General features: G+C 40.4%; 2 protein-coding genes across 2 annotated transcripts in view; one reads left to right on the top strand and one right to left on the bottom strand.

Moving 5' to 3' along the window:
• The window catches only part of Rida (reactive intermediate imine deaminase A homolog), a 13,582-nt gene extending 11,827 nt beyond the window's left edge, over positions 1 to 1,755 (bottom strand). Inside the window, exon 1 of the mRNA XM_010619571.3 lies at positions 1,570 to 1,755. Coding sequence (XP_010617873.1) covers positions 1,570 to 1,634 — 65 coding nt within the window. The 5' untranslated portion in view covers positions 1,635 to 1,755. The remainder of the gene's footprint in view (positions 1 to 1,569) is intronic.
• A 56-nt stretch (positions 1,756 to 1,811) lies between these two features.
• The window catches only part of Pop1 (POP1 homolog, ribonuclease P/MRP subunit), a 34,536-nt gene continuing 13,729 nt past the window's right edge, over positions 1,812 to 22,618 (top strand). Inside the window, exons 1-11 of the mRNA XM_010619572.2 lie at positions 1,812 to 1,906; positions 7,075 to 7,218; positions 9,007 to 9,174; positions 10,683 to 10,858; positions 12,254 to 12,502; positions 16,313 to 16,400; positions 16,814 to 17,001; positions 18,240 to 18,496; positions 18,617 to 18,710; positions 20,945 to 21,056; positions 21,632 to 21,751. Of these exons, the coding sequence (XP_010617874.1) occupies positions 7,077 to 7,218; positions 9,007 to 9,174; positions 10,683 to 10,858; positions 12,254 to 12,502; positions 16,313 to 16,400; positions 16,814 to 17,001; positions 18,240 to 18,496; positions 18,617 to 18,710; positions 20,945 to 21,056; positions 21,632 to 21,751 (1,594 nt within the window). The 5' untranslated portion in view covers positions 1,812 to 1,906; positions 7,075 to 7,076. The remainder of the gene's footprint in view (positions 1,907 to 7,074; positions 7,219 to 9,006; positions 9,175 to 10,682; positions 10,859 to 12,253; positions 12,503 to 16,312; positions 16,401 to 16,813; positions 17,002 to 18,239; positions 18,497 to 18,616; positions 18,711 to 20,944; positions 21,057 to 21,631; positions 21,752 to 22,618) is intronic.

Below are 22,618 nucleotides of genomic sequence, written 5' to 3'. Positions count from 1 at the left end.
TTTTTTTTTTTTTTTTTTTGTAAAATGGAGATAGGTACCTGCCATAAAGGATGCACTAATGTTTCTTTTTCTTTACTCCAGTGTGTGAATGCTTTCCTCATTGCATTTTACATATTTTTTCATCCCTGAAGTGCTTGCATGTAGGCAGGCATTCAGTACATATCGGTCCCAGCTGTAAAAGTTTTCCAGATTTTGTTCTTTTAACAAGGAACAGACACAAATAAACTGTATTTTGAAAAAGAAAAATGGTTATAGGGTACATCTGAGTGAAAAATTAAAAATATGCAAAAACTACATTAAGGGGACAAACTTGCCAAGAACATAGAGAACAAGATCGAATGGTTTTAAAGCTCAGATATTTTTAAAAAATGACTTTTTCTATTTTTTTTTTAGTGAAACGTTTACTGGTACATTTTAGATATACATAATGATAACACTCATCATAGGGAATTTGCACCTGTACATCTGTAAATGTACCTGCCTCTTTGCAGGTACCAGGAATGTACACCTGCCTCTTCTTTTTTTCCCATTCCCCCCCTCCCCTCCCTATATGAAATGCTTTGTTTCCAAAAAAATGACTTTTTAAAAACAGAATTAACCTTCCTATTTACAAGTACTTCTGAAAAGTGCACAGGGCCATCTTTCTGCCAGTATTCATATTTAGCTAGAGTATATAGGACAGTCTTAGAAAATGACCTTTGTTATTAGTTGCATCTGATTTTATTAGTGGCAAATGAACATGGGCAATGAATTCATAAATATCACAACACCTTTCTATACATGTTGTAAAAACCAAGCGTTGGGTAGATTCGCAGAGATTTGCTAAGCACTTCTGTGAAAAGAACTCAGCTGCACCTACAAGAGCAACCACGTGGGATTTTACCCTTTAAATTGAGAGGTTTAGACCAAATCTTATGCTACGTGAAAGAAGCCAGTCACAAAGATTCTATTTATGGGAAATGTCTGGAACAAATAAATTCACAGAGGTAGCAAGTATCTTCATAGTTGTTGGGCTGGAAGGTGGGGGTGGGTGGAGAAGAGGGAGCGAACGGGTATGGGTTATCTTTTGGGGGTGATGCAAATGTTCTGAGATTAGAATGTGGTGAAGGCGATATACTTTGAGTATAGTGGTGATAGCTATATACTCTGAGTACAGTAAAGACCACTGAACTATCTACGTTAAAGGTATGAATTCTATGGTTGGAGAATTAAATCTCAATAAAGCTCTCACCAATAAACTTCCCAGGGAGTTTAACAAAAACTCCAGAACTACACCTCCCGAACAAAAAAACCGGGATCAGACCACTTCTAAGCAGAGAAAACTTTGCGGTAGGTTGGAAGCCAGGCAGCCCATGTGGGGGCAAAGTCCTCAGAGAACGAGCTCCCGGTCCTCCTGGGGGGTCCCAACTCTACGGGTCCCTGGATGCGTCCCCGGTCCGGGCTTGGCTGCCTCGCGCGCTCCAGGGGTCGAAACGGAGGACCCAGAGGACAAGCCTGGTCTGACCTGGCGCGGCCCAGCACCGACTGCGCACGCCTAGGGTCCGTCTGTGCTCCCACAAACCACATTACCTGTAGGGCCCAATGGCCTTCGGGGCTTTCGCCGTGCTGATCACCTTTTTGATCAGGGACGTCATAGCTAATGTTCTCACACGCTGTCACTCAGCGAGAAGTCCAAGCTCTAGTCCAGACCGCTTCTCCTTTCCCTGAACTGAACAAACTGCCCCGAGTAGCTCCACCCGCCACTAGGCATTCTGGGAATTGTAGTCTGCGATCGGCTCCAGGCCACGTGGAGACGGCGGCCGGGGTTACGCATGCGTTATCCTGCTAGTTTGCCGCGCCGGTCGCCTCGGAGGGACTGTCACGGTCTTGTCATTCTGACCCGGGGAGCCCTGAGAACGTTTGGCAGGTAGGTCGTGAGGCGTCGGTGCCCTCCAGGGTCCGCGAGTTCGAGTCCACGACCCTGTGCGTGGCGGCCTGCGCGTGGACTCTCAGACTGCTGACCTTTGGTTCTTGCTACCTGCGCCCCGGGCCCCTCTTCCCGGTCCGGAGCCTTCTTCAGTCTCGCGCAGTTGAGTCCCTAGGTCTGGCCTTTCCTCTCGTTGCTCCGCCGGGCGGAAGCTGTCCTGGGAAGACGATTGCGCTCTTCTTCCACCCTAAGGGAACACGATGGAGCCTTCACGGGACCACGCCGAATCTGGGGCGTTGGCCACCTTCCGGCTCCCGCGTCCTGGCCTCTAGACCCGCTTCTCTGGCTTTTCAAGGTCTCCTGGGATACGGCCAGAGCCTTAGGACGGAGATCTGATTTCAAAAGAAAAGAGTATGTTCTTGATCCAGATAATAGTCCCAGAGTTGGTCTCTGGGCAGGTCGTGCTGTGTCAGAACGTGTTGTACAGGGCTGAATATTTCTTATCCTGTTAATAATGTTTGCGTTTTAGGCCTGCACCACCTTTTCATTCATGCGTTCAGGCTTGCAGTCAGCAAATACTGAGCCCTTGCACTGTGCATGGCGGTGTGCTGCGTACTGGCGATACAATAGCGAAAAAAATCTTTGTCCTCCCTGCTTCCAAAACTTACTATGAGAATCCCTTTGGTTGTCTCTCATTTTGTTCTATGAAATGCTTTTTTTTTTGCTTCAGGCTGAAGAAGTTTTAGAATTTTGATCTTTTTCGGGTTTAGGGCTCTCACCTGGAACAAAAGTCCTTTCAGTCTGGCCTCCACTATCTTATTTAGTTATATCCTCTTTCTTCTCTCTTCAGTCATCCAGAGTCCTCACTCCTGTTCATACTGTAGGTTCCAGAATAACTTGCGTCCTTTTCTACCCAAAATCCAGCCAATTGAAATCCTATTTTCATCCTGACTTTTCCTGCTGATTCATTTTTTTCTCTTACTGAGTTTCCTAGTTTGCTATACTCCAAAATAATGGTATTTTTTTGTTTTGTTTTTTGTACCGGGGATCGAGCTCAGGACCTAGTGCTGCCAGGCAGGTGACGGCACCACTGAACTAAATCCCCAGTCCTATAGAATTTTTGTATATGATTTTATTCTCTATTTCTAGCAGGGAGGAGGCTGAAGCAGGAGGATTTTAGTGAGTTTGAGGCCAGCCTGAACTACATAGCAAGACCTTGTCTAAAAAAGCAAAACAAAAGTGAATATAGGCAGATTGCCTGATTTGAATCCCAAAACGATCACAGAAAGGTTAGTGGCTTTGGATAGGTTATATAACTGCTGTACACTTCAGTTTCATTTATAAAATGGGGGTAGATCCTAGTACCTCCCTCACAGCAGTGTGAGAATTAAATGAATAAGGCATGTAGAACAGTGGCTGGCACATAAGTTCTCCATGTTAGATACCTAAGATAAGACCCTTTCAAGCAATTAAACTATATCCTATACTATTGTATTATAGTAGGATATATTACATATCGCCCTAAACTGTTAGGTATATAGGAAGTACCCAAAAGCTACTTAAATTTGATTAAACTGGACAAAATAATTCACTTTATGGTTTTTTTTTTTTTTTTGGCAATACAGGGGATTGAGCCCAGGGCCTTGCACATGACTATATCTCCAGTCCTTTTTATTTTTTATTTTGAGATAAGGTCTCACTAAATTTGGAATTTGGAATCCTGATACTTCTAGAGTGCTGGGATTACAGCTATGTGTCACCATGCCTGGATGCCATGTGATTCTTTAAAAAGTACCTCTCTTGGAACATTACAGATAATTCAATTATGAAATGTGCTTTGTGAAACAAGATAGTTTTAAATTTATCTATTTGTGGGTTTTTTGAGACAGGGTTTCTCTATGTAGCACAGGCTGGCCTTGAACTCACTATGTAACCCATGCTGGCCTCAAACTCATGGCAATCCTCCTCTGCCTCAGCCTCCAGAGTTCTGGGATTACAGCTGTGTGCCACCATGTATGGCCTTTTTTTTTAGCATTAGATAGTCTATGAAGTCTGAATCAGCAGGTTTTTTAGATCGGGAAGAAAATAGAGATATCTGTGATTAGTTCCTAGGTTCTCAAGGCGGAGTGTACAATACCAATGGATATATCTGGTCGGGGGATACTAGGCTGTATGAGAAAATATGACATTCTGGAAGCTATTTTATGCTTAGTTTTCAGACTTCATAAGGATGCATTCCAAAAAAGTTATTCTTTTTGCTGTTGGAATTGAATAAGGATCACTGCTAATTAATTTCCTCATCTTTTTTTTCCCCCCTGTCCTGTCACTGAGCATTGAACCCAGTACCTTGGTGGTGGGCTACATCTCCGCTCTTTTTATATTTTTTTTATTTTGAGACAGCATCTTGCTTGGTCACTAAACTGAGCTCAAACTGTGATCCCCCTGCCTCAGCCTCTCAGAGTGCTGGGATGACAACAGGCGTGTGCCTTGTTTTTAATCCTCCCATCTTTTAGTCAGGAACCAAAGATAGAGATGTGACCTTCCAGGGTTACCTTAATCCCCCAGCACCAGCCTGCCTTTGGCCCATTCTAATCCTGAGCATAGCCAGGGATCTTAGGGTAGTCCTCTTCTGATTCAAGTACAGTACAGTAGGCAGACTAAATTGCTTGTAAAATATTTTGAATAGCTCTTTTGAAGACTGCTCTGAATCATATGTTTCACTAGCTAACTAGTTTTTCAGGACTCCACTCACTTTCTACACATTTATTAGGGTGCAATTATAGTTGTCTTTCATTGAGGTAAAAGCACAGTGAAATGACCTAAACACCTATTTATAATTGAAGAATAGTAGCTAATTTAAACTGAGCATTTAGTTTGTATAAAGCCCTATGCTAAATAAATTATGTATATTCGTTTTGTGAAGCCTAAAGCTTATTTTTTAAAACTTTGTTTTTTTGGAGACAGGGTACCACTATGTAGATCAGGCTGACCTTGAACTGACTGTGTAGCCTAAGCTGGCCTTGAACTCATGGAGATCATCCTGGCTTAGCCTCCAAGTACTGGGAGTACAGGTGTGCACCACCACACCTGGCCAAAACCTTATAAATATGTATATAAAGTTTACTTAATTCTCACAAATCTGTGATTATTCCCACTTGTTGAGGAAGAGTTTGAGGTTCAGGAGGAAAAATAATTTCCTAAGATATAACTGAATAGTGTTAAGAAAGATAATTGAGTTCAGGTCTTTTCTAAGTCCAAAAGGAAGACTCTTAGATACTACCACACAAACAGCTCTTAATTTTGGATGAGATGTTACACTGGAAAAGGAGGTATAGTAAACAGCATGTACTTAATTTAGTGGCTTTGTGGGAATGTGCAATCCTGATGTGGATGAAAGTTTGTGTAGTGTTTGGTTGGCATAATGATTGGTATTTAATGAACAGGGGCCTGGAATGTTAGATACCCTGCATGTGCAGAGCAATCCGTAGTGGTCTAGTATCTAAATTTGATTTATATGAAAATATTGGTTGCACAGTTTTAGTATATACTGAAACTTGCTGTAATATAATAAATCAAAGCAAGTTTGCACCCTTTTTGGGGAGGCATTTTTCCAAGGAATGTTCATCATTGTGTTAGCTTTTGTCTTTATGACTAAATACTTAAAAACACAACTTAGATGTAGAAAGACTTACTTTGGCTTACGGTTTCAGATATTTCAATCCATGGTCATTTGGTTCCATTGGTTTTAGACCAAGGTGAAACAAAAATATCATGGAAAAGAAAAGCTCCTTACCTCACGGCAGCTAGGAGGTAAAGAAAGAGGGAAAGAGCCAGAGAGAAAGGGGCTGGGGACCAGATAGAGTTCCAATGTCATGTCTCCATGGTCTGCCCCCTTCATCTAGGTCCTGTCTCCTGTTTCTGTCACCTCCCAATAATGCCATCAAATTACAATTGCATGATCTGATTGCCTTTGCAAGTCCCATTCTCTGAATACATGATCTTTTGGGGAACATTTTAAATCTGAGCTGTAACAACCAACTTGGAAAACTGTCTCCAGGGGCATTGTTAGCATCTCCATGAGGAATAAGTATAATACCCTTGAATTGTTTTGCCTTTGTACCTGGTAATTTTATGTATAGGCGAAAGTAAAGACTAGTGTTAAAATACTGATGTGTTAAGAACATCTTGGTGAATACCTGGGTGCATTGAACTTCCCTACTTTCTAGTATGTCTGTGCAGGACCTTGCAGACCTCCTCACAGTCAGCAATGAAAGCGTTGATGTCTGTTGCTTGGGGTAGGAGTTTCCAGGACCCTTCTCCAGCTTTATGGATTGTGCCAGTGCCTCTCCCCACATTTGTATTGGTGTGATTATCCTCTGGATTGAAAATCTCTATTCTAAAAGACCATCTAGCATAATAGTGGTGAAATAATTACATGAAGTTACGTTTTAGTCCTTTATGTTACAGTTAAGGCATATATTATAGGGTGCCTGCTAACCAAAGTGTGTCTCTAACAGGTCATGTTATTAATGAATTTCATTTTAAAGTAGAAAATAAGTGTTTTAAGCCGAATCAGTGAATAAAGGTGGGTGTTGAGTTTGAGAATTCAGAACTAGTGAGTAAATCAGTGAGGCTCTACTGTTTTATTCTTTATCCTTTTTACTTCAAAAGTATTGTTGCTGTTGTGAATTAATGATATAGATAGCATCATCTCAGTAGTAGAAATGAAGGCATCAGTCATTTATGTTTACTTTGGAATAGTATTATAAATGCTGTTGATTCGGGTGGTTCTTGTTTCAGCTAGGAATCATGATAAAATGTTTTAACTAATTTTTTATGCATGGTGATCTAATCTCACTTCCTTTTTTATTCTTCCATCAGACTTGATGCAGTGTCAACATTTGTATATGACTTAATTATTTGGGAACACAAACAGAAATGTACCATAGGAATTCTTATGCCAATAAATTTCATTTTTTCTATTTAAACGGGTTTGGGTGTTAATAGCACTTATGACTTTGAAATTTTCCTCTTTGGTATCAATCTATGTACAGTAAATGAAGATTTATTATACAAATGAATCAAATTTGAGTTGTATAAATATTAAATTTATTATTATCTAATGGGAGTTCCCTCTTGCTGTATTAAATTTGTTACTTCCTTTCCAGAAATGTCTAATGCAAAAGAAAGAAAGCATGCTAAGAAAATGAGAAACCAGCCCACTAATGTGACCTTATCCTCTGGCTTTGTTGCTGATAGAAGCATAAAGCACCATAATGGAGGGGGGAAACCTTTCCAAGTTCAAAAACAAGGTAAGATGCACTTTCACTTGGATTGAATTGCTTTTGCCAGCTCCTTTTGATAGTAGTTGTCATCTAAGTAGTAAAGGAGCCAAATTAACAAATAGATCAGACTCTTGCTAGTTTCAAATGTTGTATTTGCAAATTTGCCTCCGGCTAAAGTTTATTTGTGACCCCCAAAATCAACTCCCACTGGAGATTTGGTGCTCATTTCTGAGATGCACAGAGCAGGAAAAACTGAGTCACCTCATGTGTAGGTTCCAGGTGCTGTCTTGTTTCAGTGGTCACGTGGACAAGGCCGGAGGTGGAGACTGCAGAAGGGCAGTGCTGGGTGGTGCAGGGATCTTTGGCTCTCCCCGGGGCTTGAATCTCAGCTGTGGCCTTGCTCATGGGACTCACTTGATGGTTCTGAGCTTTATTTTCTCTCTTGTAAAATGAAGTCGATGAAATCTACCAGGAAACATTTTCAGGATTTAAAATTATTGTGACACACACACACACACACACACACACACACACACACACACTCCCTCTAGGAGCAGAGAGTTCATTACTTACCAATTCACTGTTCAGTGTCACTCGGTAGAGCATAACTCTACTGTGCCACTCTGCATATTTTAGAACTGATATCCTTTATTTCTACCTTAGCATTTGTTACTAGTTATATTTCTGTTCCCTGAAAGAAATAATACTGTACAGCCATCATATCTGCATTTGACATGTGTGCTGATTTTGGAACCTTATAAGGTGATAGGAAGGTGACCAGTTGTTCACCACTGGGACAGCAGTAGAAAAATGCCAATTTGGGAGGGAAGAAAAAGCAGTGGCCTGCTTTGGAGAACAGTGTGCATTGATTCTGCCTAAATAATTTGAGATTTATTTTTTATTTATTTGGTACTGGGGATCAAACTTGGGACCTTGTGCTTGTGAGACAGGCGGCAGAACCACTGAGCTAAATCCCCAGCCCTAAAAGTGTCTTCTGACTTGACAGTGCCAATTAGGATGAGACTGCGTACACAAAATCCTGTGGATTGTCACATTTAAGAGCATGTCTTTTCGGTTGCTGTAACAACATAGCATAAACTAGGTAGCTTCTAATAATAAGTATGTTTCTCACTGTTCTGGAGGCAAAGCAGTCCAAGATCAAGCACCAGGTTCAGTGTCTGGTTCACAGATGCCACTTTCTCCCTGCACTTATACAGTAGAGGGGTGAGGGGTCTTTCTGGAACCTCTTATATAAGGACATTATATCTTATTCATGAGGGCTGTATTCCCATGACATTACCTCCCAAAGGCCCCATCTCCTACTACCACTACCTTGGTGGTTAGAATTTCACTGTGTGAATTTGCAGAGAACACAAACATTCAGACCGTAGTGTAGCAAGGAACCTAGGTTTAAAATTCATGTTGCACTGTAAGTATGCAAAAGAGACATTTTCCTTGTATGTGTTCTAGCCAAGGTTCCTTTATATGTCATACTGTCATGATTAGCTCTGTGACCAGGGCAACTTATTTCACTTCTGTTCTCGAGATCCTTCCTCTTATAAAAAGAGAAAATAATAGCGCCTGGGATTTAGCTCAGTGAATCTGCTGCCTGCCTTTGCAAGTGCAAGGTCTAGAGTTGGATCCCTCACAACCAAAAAAAAAAAAAAAAGAGAAAATAATAATAGCCACCTTAAGGTTTGCTGTGGGATTCAAAACAAAATGTTACAACCCAACAAATGTTAGTTATGCACTGTAATCCTTAACTCTGGTAAGGGTGACCTGTTTCTTTTTGTTTTCTTTTTGAAAATGCATTAGAACCTCATTCTGGAACTTCACGACAGCGGCAAACCAAGATGATGCCCCACACACAGCCCGAGCCTAACATGAATGAGCAGTCTTCCTCCAAACTCACGTTTAAAAAAAAGGGAGGCTGGAAAGCAGGACCTGATGGGACGTCTCAGGAGATTCCCAAGTATATAACTGGTGAGTATTGGGAAGGAAACTCATCTGATTGTGTTATGTACTCTTTGTTTTTCGTGCAGTCGCATATAAATCGCCCTCTGCAGTATCCTGGCTCTGTGTCCCTTGCCTCTCTCCTCTAGTTCATCTACTTGGACCCTCTCACACCAGCCTGGACTTTGGCCATAACTTTCTTAGGCCTGATGCTCTTCTTTTTTCAGCTTTTCTCCCTTGTATTCATCTTTTTTTTTTTTGGTACTGGGGCTCGAACTCAGGACCTTTTGTGTTATCCATCTTTTAAGCCTTTATTTGTGAGCTTATCTCTGAACTTCCACCCACCCTTCTATAATGTTCCATCCACACTTGTTAATGTGGCATTCTCCAAAATGGAAGCAAACTCAACACACTCTAATTGCAACCAAGACCTTTGTTTAAAAGCCTCTCGCCAGGTGTTTCCAGACTCATTTCCCATCGCCCCTCCATCTCCTCTGCCACATAAACCTTACATTTCTTGTGCACCCTTTAGATATACCTCCTGGCCTCTCCATGCGTTGGCAGATTCACTTATATTTCCCTAACATCCTGTTTACTACTTAAAAATAATCTGTTTTTCAATAAAGATAACCAAAAATATTAGTTATGTGTTTGGGAAATATTAAGAAAGAAACGTTTGGTGTCAAAACTACAGTTAAACATTTTTTCTGTTCTTAAAAAAGGGTGTGATTATATTGCACATATAAACAGAGTTTACCAAAAATGTGTATATATATACTTCTGGAAAAGTAAAACTTGCATAAGTATTTCAATACTAAATCTATTGAGATATCATGAGATTAATACAAATTGCCTTTGTCCTCTACAAGAGGTGCTTGAAGAGGTAACCATTAGCTTCTGGACATTTATTAGAGTGACGAACTGCTGCTTAGGTAACCTTGATCTGAGTGTCCATTGAGATTGCGGCACATGCGTTTTCAGTTTCTTCTCTTAAGGGCTGGCAGTGTAGTGAGTTTTCTGCCATATATGGCATCCTTTAGGATCTCCCGTAGGTAAAAGTCTACAGGATTTTTACATCAGGAGTATTAAGATATTTATACAAGCTTTTCTTTTCCTTTGAAGTGTGTACACAGTTTTTGGCAGACTCATTATACTTCATTGTGATCCTGTTTTGTTTTTTTTTTGGTACCGGGGATCGAACGCACGTCCTTGTACTTGTGAGACAGGCGCCGGAACCACTGAGCTAAATCCCCGGCCCGTGATCCTGTTTTTAAGACCTCCTTATAAAGTTGTTTTTAAACTTTTTTTTGAACTACAAAAGTAAAACTGAATAGGAAATTTGAAATAAAAATTAAAGGAGAATCTTCCCACAATGATGTAACCGAAATAACTATTGTCAGTGTTTATGTAATGGGTCTTAAGAGTGGTGAGTGAACTAACTATAAGCTCACATATTTCAAATCTGTCTTCTTCCTGGAGTCCACTGGAAAAGGTGCTGATTCAAGACTTAGTTTTCACCATATCATTTCCTTCAACAGCTTCTACTTTTGCTCAAGCACGAGCTGCTGAAATAAGTGCTATGTTAAAGGCTGTGACCCAGAAGTCTTCTAATTCGCTGGTTTTCCAGACCTTGCCACGGCACATGAGACGGAGGGCCATGAGCCACAATGTTAAACGCCTTCCCAGACGGCTGCAGGAGATGGCCCAGAAGGAGGTAGGAGTTTCATTTAGTGTGAATATTTAGGTTGGTATTTTCTAGAAGAAACTGAGAAATAAAAAATAAAAAATTAAAAAGACATTTATTTTTATTTTTATTTTTTTTGCTTTCTTTGAGATGGTCTCATTTTGTAGTTCAGGCTGGTCCTGAACTCATTATGTAGCTCAGGCACTTCTCCCACCTCTGCCTCCCGAGTGCTGGGATTACAGACATGAGCCACCATGCCCAGCTCACTTAAAAGACATTAAAAAGAGGGAAAATCAGAAAGCAACATACTCATATTTAAAAATTTTTTTGATTGTTTTTTTTAATCTAGTCCTCTCCACCCTCCTTAAGCCATATTAGTAGGCATTTAGATGTTAAAGCTACTTTAAAAGAGCACATTTGGAAGTCTTCTCTTTTAATGGTGTGAAATAGATGATGTTATTCTTCTTAAACGTAAAGTAAAATTCTGACTTTTATCAGAGGAGCGTTTTGCTTCTGTAAAGGCAACACCGGTGCTTAGCAGCATTTACTGTGTGACTTCTTCAAAGTTGAAAGCTTGAACTCTTTTTTTTTTTTTTTTTTTTTTTGGTACCAGGGATCAAACTCAGGTCCTTGTGCTTGCAAGGCTGGTGGAGGAACCGTGGAGCTAAATCCCTGGCCTTTGGCCCTCATTTTTAATTTTGTGCAATGTACTTGTGATTTGTAGCCCAAATTTTGGACTTGAGCATTTTAATGTTATTTAAGCTGCATGTGTCTTTACTAGTTCAAAATTTATTGAGTGGCCTTCAGTTACCAGCACCATGCTAGGAGTGGGGTTAGAGTTCAGTGAGATGAAGTCCTTATCCTTATGAGGCTCACAAATTAATACCAAAATTTTTTCACTAAAGTATAGCTTGATTGTGCAAAAGAATGAAAACTAACCAGGAATTTTGTGTTATAGATTTAATATAAGATCTGTTTCCCACTAGTAACATTTAGCAATTGATAGCATTTTTGCCGCTTTTATATTTTGATCTTGCATTTTTGGTTTTAGTTACATCCCTACAGGTTGAAACAAGCAGCAGCAGCTAGAGTTTGACTTAGGCTTTCTTGTCCTCTGTAAATAACCACATTATGCTTGTGTAACTTTTGAAATTTCATAAATATCCTCATCTTCATAGTGGGTGAAGCTTGCCCATTTTAGTGAGTGATGAATGTGCTTTCTTCCTAGGATTACCTATCTCTAAATTTTTACTCTTTCCATTGTCTCCATTTTCTATTTATACTAGTGAAACCAGCAAATTAACAAATTAAGCAAACTAATGGGGTCTGTACTTAATTCTGAAGTGACTTGTTTGAACTCCTAACATTTATCCTGGTTCTGAGATGCTTACAGACTAAGATCTGTGTCTCTTCTTGAACCTGTAGGCGGAGAAGGCTGTGCATCAGAAAAAAGAACATTCAAAAAATAAATGCCATAAAGCTCGAAGATGTCACATAAACCGGACACAAGAATTTAATCGTAGACAAAGAAAGAACATATGGTTAGAAACTCACATCTGGCATGCCAAACGGTTTCACATGGTGAAAAGGTGGGGCTATTGCCTAGGGGAGAGGCCCACAGTCAAGAGCCACAGAGCCTGCTACCGAGCCATGACAAACCGTTGCCTCCTTCAGGTATGCTTTTCCATGGGCTTTCTTTTTCTTTTCGTTTCGGTCCTTTCCAGTGTTGCCCTTTAGAATAGTTTATGATATATCAGGGTCCGGTCTGTGAGGTTGTCCATCTTGAAAATGAAAAGTACTATGGTACTTTGCTGGGTACTGGAGATGAAACAGCTTAAAGTTGGTGGGAGAGGCTAACAGTGACCAAATTAGCCAAGTACATGGTAGTAAGAGAAAAGTATGTAGAGCAGCGAACATTTCATGGGAAATAAGGCACCTGGCCGCAGTGGATGAGCTGAGTTTAAGGATAAGCTGGGAGAGTGAGGGAGGCAGAAGGAAGCAGGACGAGAGTGGAAAATTAGAACAGATTCTTTGTGACAAAGGTGGAGAGACTGAGAACAAGGTGACTGTTAGGGTGAGATTAGATTGGAGGCATAAGTAGAGTCAGCTCGTGTGGGCTTTGGTTGTCAGGCTAAGACTCACTCCGTGTGGATTAGTCAAGTAGTCACTCAGCGGCAGCAGCAGATGCTGAGATAGCTTGTTCAGTGCTCACAGGGCCCATTAGTTGTAAATGATTCAGTGGCATGCCAGGAAGCATGATTTAAATTATAAACTTCTTGAGAGGACTTTTCTTTTTTTTGAGACAGGGTTTCACTATGTATTTGAGACTGACCTTGAACTCACTGTGTAGCCCAGGCTGGTCTCGAACTCACAGTGCTTCTCCTGCCTCAGCCTCCCGAGTGCTGGGATTACAGGTGGTGCGCCACCATGCCCGGCTGAGAGGATGTTTTGTTTTAGAGCTTCATAATGTAGTTTATCAACAATGGCTAATACAATTAATTGCTTTATCTCTCTCCCTGTACATACTTAGAAATTTATTCCTTGCAAAAGGGTGTATCTTTCAGTAGCATGGTGGCCTTGGCCACATTTTGAAAGCCATTGGTAGTGGTGTCCACTGATATCTCTTGAAAGCAATATAGCAGATAATAAAAGCCTTTTCTAGAAAATCATGGTAAATGGACATGATATAGCATTTCCACTGAACCCTGAACAATTTTTTTTTTTTTTTTTTGGTACTGGGGATTGAACTAGGGTCCTTGCGCTTGCAAGACGAACAATTTTTAATTGAACAGTTCTTCGGTATTCAGTACATTGTGGTTATGCTGCTAACACCATCATCCATTTCCAAAACTTTTCACTTTTCTAAACTGAAATTCTGTATCCAGTAGCAGAGTCCCTACTCCTCTCTCCCCTAGGTTCTGGCAACTACCATTCTACTGTCTTTTTTTTAAATTTAAATTTTATTGTTTTGGTACTGGTGACTGCACTGTGGTCCTTGTGCTTGTGAGGCAGGTGGCAGAACTACTGAGCCCGTACTTTCTGTCTTTTAATTTGACTCCTTTAGATACTAGCATGAGAGGAATCATATAATATCTGTCCATTTGTTTTGAGTATATTTTGCTTAGTGTAATGTCTGTGCTGTTCATCCATGCTGTAGCACTTGTCAGAATTTCCTTTTTAGGGGCCGGGGATTTAGCTCAGTGGTTCTGCCACTTGCCTTGTAAGCACAAGGACCCAAGTTTGATCCCCGGTACCACACACACACACACTACACACACACAAAAGCCAGGCGTGGTGGCTCACGCTTGTAATCCCAGCACTCGGGAGGCTGAGGCAGGAGGATTGCTGTGAGTTCGAGACCAGCCTGGGCTACATAGTGAGTTCCAGGTCAGTTTCAACTACATAGTGAGACCCTGTCTCAAAAACCAAAAAAAATAATAATTTTTTTTTTTTTGCTTTTTAAGGCTGAATAGTAAGTACTGTTTTGTGTGCATAATTGTTTACCTCTGTAATGGACACACAGGTTGCTTCTGTTTTGGCTGTGAATAATGTAACTGTGAACAAAAATACTACAAATACCATTTGAGTGTCTGTTTTCAGCTGTTGTAAATGTATAGCCACAAGTAGAATTGTGGGGTCATATGATCATTCTGTGTTTAATTTTTTGAGGTGTCATATCATTTTCCATAACAACTGTGTCATTTTACATTTCCACCAGTGGCGCAAGAGGGTTCCATTTCTCCACATCCTTGTCAACATGTATTTTGTGTTTTTTTAATGATAGCTAGTCTAATCAATGTAAAGTGAATGCCAGAACTTTTAAAGAGCCTTTGACTTGTGAACTCTGCAGCGGAAATGATTAGGTGTGATCAAATCCCTCATTTATGTTGAAGCAGAGTTTGAGAGAGGTGAAGTGGCCTGCCCAGGGCCACACGGGTTATTGGGGGGTCTTGACGGCTTCTGATTCTCCTATCCAATGCTTTTCCCACTGCACTCTGCCACCTCTCCAGTTTAAGATACAGTTATTTCAGAATGAATTACTTCTTTTTTGGTGTAGATTTTTTGCTGAAGTCATCAACTATTTAAAAAAATTTTTTTAATCCAATATTTTCTTAATGTTTGATCAGCCCTGAATAATAAAAGTCATAGCTAATAGGAACAGATACTTTAGAGTGTTTAATATATACCTGCCCTGTTTTATATGCTTTACATGTTTGCGCATTTGCACAAGGCAGGGAGTTATCACTGTTTCCCTTTTACAGAGAGGAAAGTGAGGTACCTATGACTGTACATCCTGGGAGTAGTGAAGCTGACTCCAGGGCTCCACGCTCCCACCATTGTGCTCTCCTGTCACCCAGCTATATCAGTTTGGGTGAGATTCATCTGCCACTGTTAACGGAAAGTGAGTCACTGTTAGTAGGAAGATTTGTGTGCGTTAGTGGTGGCATTGGTTGATCTGAATTTGTCAAAATCACAGATATAATTTGCCTTTAGCTCCAATTGCTAAGTGTATGTAAATTGTTTCAGGTGTGGCCAAGGGCTTTGTTTTGGATCAGAGAGCCTGATTTAATTCCAGGCTCCACTTGACTGTGCGACTGCACAAGCAGCCATCTCTGCCTGTGTCCTCGTCTGTGAAATAACAGTAGAACCTGCTTTGTAGATGGTCTGGAAGACTCAGTGACAATTTTCTATGGAGTTAACCCAATGCCTAGCACTCAGTAACCGCTCAGGGACTACAGCTGTTGTTACAGCTCTTTAAGGTGTTGATCTTACCAACTCAGTTCAGTTTTACTTCATCTTATTTAAGTTGGTAAATTCTTACTCTTGTTACCCTTATTTTTCCTCGTACATTGCTTTTTTAAAGTTCCCCATCATGGGCAAGACTGAGCTTGGGAAGAATATGGGATAAAACCATTGTTACTTTGTGTCTGGGCTCTGTGTTACATGATCCTGAGGTTCCGCACTAGTTAACCAGAGTGAGCAACTTAGTGTAATTTTGCAGAATTTATTACTGTCTTGCTTACTCTAGTGTAGTTTTTTTACCTTATGTAGATTTTGGGGGATGAGTAATCCTTTGCTTAAAAGCAGCCATTTTTATACCCTACTTTGAGCTAGCCTCTGAGTATGGGAGAAAACAGATTTTCCTGCTTGAAAGTATGACACATATTTAAATGGAGATTCATTTTTCATTTCAATTCAGATTGGTTAAGGATATTTGCTAATGTAATGTCAGATTTCGACATTGAAAAACTTAACTTTGGTAATTTGTTCTTCTGACCCCCAGAGCTTTTGGCTTCTTGGTAGTTTTGCCCTATTTGATTTCTTTGCTTTTTAAAATTTTTTTTATTTTTTTGGTATTGGAGGATTGAACTTAGGACTTTATACTTGTGAGGCAGGCGGTGGTGCCACTGAGCTAAATCCCCTACGTTATCCTGTGCCCTATGTTATTTCTAAGCAATTTAATTGTGTTTCCTCTTTGTGCAGGATTTGTCCTACTACTGTTGTTTGGAGTTGAAGGGCAAAGAAGAAGAAATACTCAAGGCACTTTCTCAAATGTGTAGCATAGATACAGGTAATCTTGTTTCAAAGTTGGGTCCTATTTTAGTTTTTGTACATTTATTCATTTTACGAATGAGTATCTGTTGTAAGCATTTTGAAATTTAAACATAAGACCATCTTTCCCACTGAGAGTGCTCATTTAAGACAGGTTGGGATGGCATTTAAGTCTACAACGTTTTTAGGTGTAAAGTGAAGAAACCATTCTGGTGGAGTGATCTTAGTTTTAGATTTTTACAGAAACTCATTGAATCACTCATTTAATAAATATTTATTGAGAACTAACTATGTGCGAGGCTATAATCTAAGCTATAAGCAAAACCAAAATTTCATTCCTTCTAGAGACAGTAAAGAACAGTGTGTCTGGGAGGAAATAACATTACGGTGCCAATACTTGGGATCAGAGTATTTTGCTTGTGTTTGTGTCAGGCCTGACCTTTGCAGCAGTTCACTGCTTGTCTGGAAAGCGCCAAGGGAGTCTTGTGCTTTACCGGGCAAATAAATATCCCAGAGAAATGCTTGGGCCCATTACGTTTATTTGGAAGTCAGAGGGGACCCCTTGTGGCACTTCTGAGAACAGGCAGTTGTGGATTTGGCTTCATCCAACTCTTAAACAGGTATGACCCTTTATATTATTTCTCTGTCATTGTACTACTACATTTTTAAATGTCACCAGTAGTCAGTGAAATTCAGATACAGTAGTATTAAAGTTTAGCTGATAGTTGATATTAGAATATAATGAAGAAAGTTGTGTGAATATTGAATGAAGGAGATTCTTTTTTCAATCTTTAAAATTTTTACTTAAAAATATTTCAGTGACAAATCATAGATATGTTCAAGGTATCCACCATCATGATTTGATACATGTATACATTATGTAATGATTACCATGTCAAATGACATCACACATCCATCACTACCCATGTAATATATTTGTCCATATTATAGAATGAGGCAAATCTCGAAATCTCATTTTTCAGTAAACCATAAGGAGCAGCAGAGATGCAAACCAACCTTATATGCTAATAATTTGAAGTGTTACCTTTGGATTAATGCTTCCTTCTTGCTTGGATTGATTCACTGAGGTCTAGCTGCTTATGACAGCCTATTTAATAATGAGAAGCTTCAGTAATTCTGGTGAATTTTAATTCTCCATTGAGCTTAATTTTCCTTTCTTAACATTGTTTTTATACTGTAGGCTGTGAATTTTTTGCAATGTTTTTCTTTTTTAATTTGGTCATAATGGTCATATTGTTCATATAATATTTGACATTTGGTTCTTTTTTAGTTCCAAGTGCTGTACAATAGCCAGAAAGAAAAAGGACCTTTTTTCTTTTGTTTTTTGAGACAGGGTCTCGCTATGTAGTTTAGGCTGCTCTTGAACTCATTGTATAGTTTGTTTTAGGCTTGCCTTGAACTTACAGTGATCCTCCTGCCTCAGTTTCCCAAATGCTGGGATTACAAGCATGTGCCATAACTCTGGCACAAAAAGCCTTGTGATGATGATAAACTTAGTTTAAGTTTTAATTAATTTAAGTGTAATTTAAGGGCTAGAAATGTGAAAAATAATTTTTTTTTTAAAGCAGTGCTGAGGCTACAATCCAGGCCCTTTAGCATGCTAAGCATATGCTCACTAACCTATATCCTTAGCCTCCAAAATATTAATTTATTTTTTTGGTACTGGGGATTGAACCTCAGGTCCTTGTGTTTACAAGCAGGCGACGGAACCACTGAGCTAAATCCCCGGCCCTAAAATATTAATTTTTAAAAGGGTAAAATATAAAGTAAACCAACAAAATTTGTAATAATGTATTCATATTCCAAAACTTAAAAATAAATGTGTTCTATTCCTTAGGATATCTTAGAGGAGATAAAATCTGTGTGCCAGTGTTTGGAACCCATCAGATCGACTGTTGGCTTACCTAACCCCCTTCCAACACTATTTCAAGAAAAAAGCCAAACTGAAATGACTGATGAGAAAATTGGCAAGAAAAGAAAAAGGAGAGATGATGAAGAAATTGCTAAACCAATTAAAAAAATTATTGGTGATGGAACTAGAGATCCATGTCAGCCATATTCGTGGATCTCTCCAAACACAGGCATTACAATCAGGTCTGCGTTGGATTCACTCTGAGCCTACTGAACATTTCCAGTAAAGACCCCATTTTTGCAAGTGGCGCAGACACGATATTTGATGGAAGTTTCCATCGTAAGATCTTTTCTGTCTTTCAGTGACTTGACCATGGAGATGAATAGATTCCGACTTATTGGTCCCCTTTCCCACTCCATCCTAACAGAGGCGCTGAAAGCTGCTTCTGTCCACATGGTAAGAGCACTAGTACATTGTCAGCTTTTTTCTAGGCATGTTTTTCTCATCAAATTTATGAAACCTAATATATACTGTATTTTGATAATACTTTGGGCCATGGCTTTTAAATGTTTCCGTACTTCTTAATTTTTTTTTTTTGTTTTTGTTTTTGGTACGGGGGATCGAACTTGGGACCTTGCACTTGCGAGGCAGGTGGCAGAACCACTGAACTAAATCCCCTGCCCTCTCTACTTATTCTTATCAGAGAACTTTTTATCTCTCACTTCTAGAAGACCAAATCTAGGTGCTTGTGATAAGTAAACTGTTTTTCTTTACATACAGACTCTGTGTAGAAAAGAGGATGTCTCTGAAATCCCTGAAATTGTATGCCAGCTTTTCAGTTTTTGACTTGTGTGATGCCTATTTTCTGGGGCTAGTTTCTGACATCCCCAAAAAGGGTAAGAGCTCGGCACTGCTGATTTGGCTTTCTGTAAGCATGATGGTCCTTTGTGCGTCTCAGTATAGTGGACATGAGACACATGAGGCTACTGAATGCTTGAAAAGTGACTTGGGGAGTGAATTTGTAGCTCTACTATCTTCATTAAGTAGGAATTAAGAGTAAATGACTGTGGCTCTTGGTTACTGTGTGGACAGCACAGCTGTAGGGCATAGAGACTAGATTAGGATTCACTCGTCTGGGTTTGGGTCCTGTGTGTTTTCCTGTCTAGTGCAGTTCACTTCTCAGGGCTTGTGCCTCACAGATCTGATGTGGCCAACTATGACAGAGTTGAATGAATTTTGAGTTTTTAGAAAAAAGATGCTTTAAAGAACAGAAATGGCTTCTGTCCATCTTCTCCCTGGTTTCCACTGCTGTTGTCTCTGGCCGGTTGTACTGGCAGGGCTTCCTGCTCTTTAGCCACTCTCCATGCAAGAGACAGAGTGATCTTTTAACACTTTATTTACTTTTTGCTTTTCAATTAAAAGTTTTTGGGCACCTTGTCATTGTATTTAAGGTAAAATCCAAAGCCCTGCTATGACCTGAATGATGCCACGTGGGACCTTCTTGGCTTTGCAACCTCCTCTCTCCTCACCTTTTGCACTTTGGTAGCATTGGCTGTCCTAGATGTGTCACTTCTCATCTCCCTCAGAGCTTCGTACTGCTTTTTTCTGCTTGCTGGACGTTTTCCCTCCATTCTGCTTGGCTGAACCATTCTCATCCTTCCAGTTGCAGTCTGCCCTATTCAGTCTGTTCACTTCCCTTCGGGGACCTTTGCTGATCCCTCAGCTTACATCATGTCCCTCCTGTTGTGCTACACACATTTCCTCAGTTTTGGCCTTCAGACTTGTTCATGCATTTATGCAGTGTCTGCCTCTCTCAATGGCCCGTGAGCCTCACAGCGGCAGGGGTATCATACTGTGTCCCCAGGGTGGCACACAACATCAGCGTGGCACCCTGCAGATGATGCTTCACAGTAGCTTACAGGTTGTGGAGTAGAGATTTGGATCTAGAAAGTTTGGAGCCTGTACTGGAGACTCCTCTGATTCACACCAGAGCTCTGTGAGGTGAATGGTGCCTCTCTGTGAGCTGCACTGTGAATCTTGCCTGCTGGTTCTCTTGGCTTGGTGTGTGCCCAGTGCTTTATCTGCCTTTTGACAGCAAACATTTTTTTGGGGGCGGGTACCGGGGATCAAACTTGGGACCTTGCGCTTGCGAGGCAGGTAATGGAACCACTGAGCTAAATCCCCGGCCCATGATCTGCCTTTTGAAACCTCACGCAACTCCTTGTTCTGTCAGGAAAAGGTATTTACGGAGCACCTGTGCATCTTAGCAATATTTTTAAGAATTCTGTAGTAGTAATTCATCCTTTACCTGAAGATCTCTTCTAAAGGTACTGATGTAGTTGTCCCTTGGAGACGATGAAGGTGGTGATGTTGGGAGAGGACCAAGGCCTTTCTTGTTGGAACTACGCTCCACAGAAAGCTGGAGATGTGAACTGGCTTAATTAGGTAGTCTCTGAAAATCAGGGCTATATTTCCTAGTGTGTGAAAGCTGGATAGAAATTTGTAACACTGTGTCCCTGCCTCTAATTAGAAGAGTACTTTGATAGTAATTACTACTTGAACTGTGCCACTCCTCATAAAACAGTCGGTCCCACAAACAAACAGAAGGGGTGGCTCCTAAATTGCATCCATACCGGTTATTAAATCTGATTCACCCTGCACCTGGTGAGGAGGACCTGTTGTTTCTTCAGGGGGAAGAGGCCTTGGAGGAGATACCTCACCGCTGGTGGATTGATGTCTGTAGGAACACTGATAGTGTTTCCCTTCACCGCAGACAGGAAGCCATTTTTGAGTTGTTGGGAGGTAAACAGAGGGTATACTAGGCTGGAAGGGAGGAGAGGGACATGGGTTAAGAGAGCATATGCTGTTGGGCTTCCTGTAAGTAGTCTTGCTCTTGTCTTACTGTAGTTGTTTATGATATAGCAAGGAAAGCAAGTAAGAGAGGTACCTGAATTCAGTTAATAAAACATAATATTCATGTTTGTGTATGAAATGACACACCATTGAGATGTTACTAGTCTAAATAATTGGCATTCTTAAATAGGTAAATATATATACCAGGTACTGACCTAACATCTAAACTTAGTCCCCTGGTTATTTTGGTGCCTGGAACAGTTAATAGTTATCACTGATAGAAGCATATGTGATTGCATTGTGAAATAACTTCTTTCATGTCAGCTTAATTTTTTTTGCAAGAAACATCCCTTTTTGCATGTTAATTTATTCTCTATCAGTATCAATGGGGAATAATAGGAAAGACATGTTTTTAAATAATTAGCCCAAAGAAAATTTTTCATTAGAAAATCTGAAACCTAAGAAAATATGTATGTATTATGAATGACTTGCTGTGAACTTATTTTTCCTTTGTTTTATTAAAGGAGTAACATCACCAGCAGAAATCCCAGCAGGTACTATTCTGGGACTCACGGTGGGGGACCCTCGAATAAATTTGCCTCAAAAGAGGTCTGAAGCTTTGTCCAACCCAGAAAAATGCCAAGGTAAAGCACTTGCACCATGGTTTTCCTTATTCTGTTGATCATGCCAGTCCTGTAAAGGGCATTGTGTCTCTTGCAGTTCTGCAGTAACTTACCTGTGAAAATTCAGGGGGATCTTTAGTTACCTCCCTTCAGGGTAATTGCAATCACAGTACATGGTATGTGTGGAAGTATCTTGTAGGTGTAAACTATATAGCTGGATCTTTATGTTTGCTTATTTGCTTTCCGAGTTCTCTGTTTTTTAATAGCTAGTCAAACCTGTCTCTCTGCAAACTGGACTCTGACAATGCCTGGTGTTTCAGAATGTTAATTGTGAGGAAGGGATCTGCACCCGCAGCTGGTCTTGTGCTCGTTGGAAGCCTCTGTCTGACCATACAGATGATCCAGGTTCGAATCCTGGCAAGGCCATCCCAGGTGCTGGAGTGTCTGGGTTTTGACTGGAAAGGGCCTGAGGGAGCTGTGTAGTTGGGGTGGGCCGGGGATGATGGGTTGGGGTGGCTAGATTTTAGTTTGATCTGGGATTTGCAGCAGTTGTAATAATGCCTCATTGTATTTACGACCCTTTTAATGTATTAGCACATTAAATAGCATCTTAAGGGGGCAATAAATTACACTGTCAGCGTCACATAAAAGGTGGATAGGATGAAAGAGGACTCTGAAGATACATAGGTAAGTTAGTTAACTATGGAGCCTAAGATTTTAATCAATGAGTTGCCTTTTTTTGTTGTTATTTTTTTTGAGACAGGGTCTCACTGTGTAGTTCAGAGTGCTCTGGAACTCACTGTGTAGCTCAGGCTGGTCTTGAACTTGGAGCGATCCTCCTGCCTCAGCCTCCCAAGTGCTCGGATTACAGGCCTGTGCCACCCTGCC

The sequence above is a fragment of the Fukomys damarensis genome, unplaced genomic scaffold (assembly GCF_012274545.1).
Source record: "Fukomys damarensis isolate Sample0158 unplaced genomic scaffold, DMR_v1.0_HiC HiC_scaffold_5, whole genome shotgun sequence".
NCBI classification, from domain to species: Eukaryota; Metazoa; Chordata; class Mammalia; order Rodentia; family Bathyergidae; genus Fukomys; species Fukomys damarensis.
This window is presented reverse-complemented; position numbering and strand designations above follow the sequence as displayed.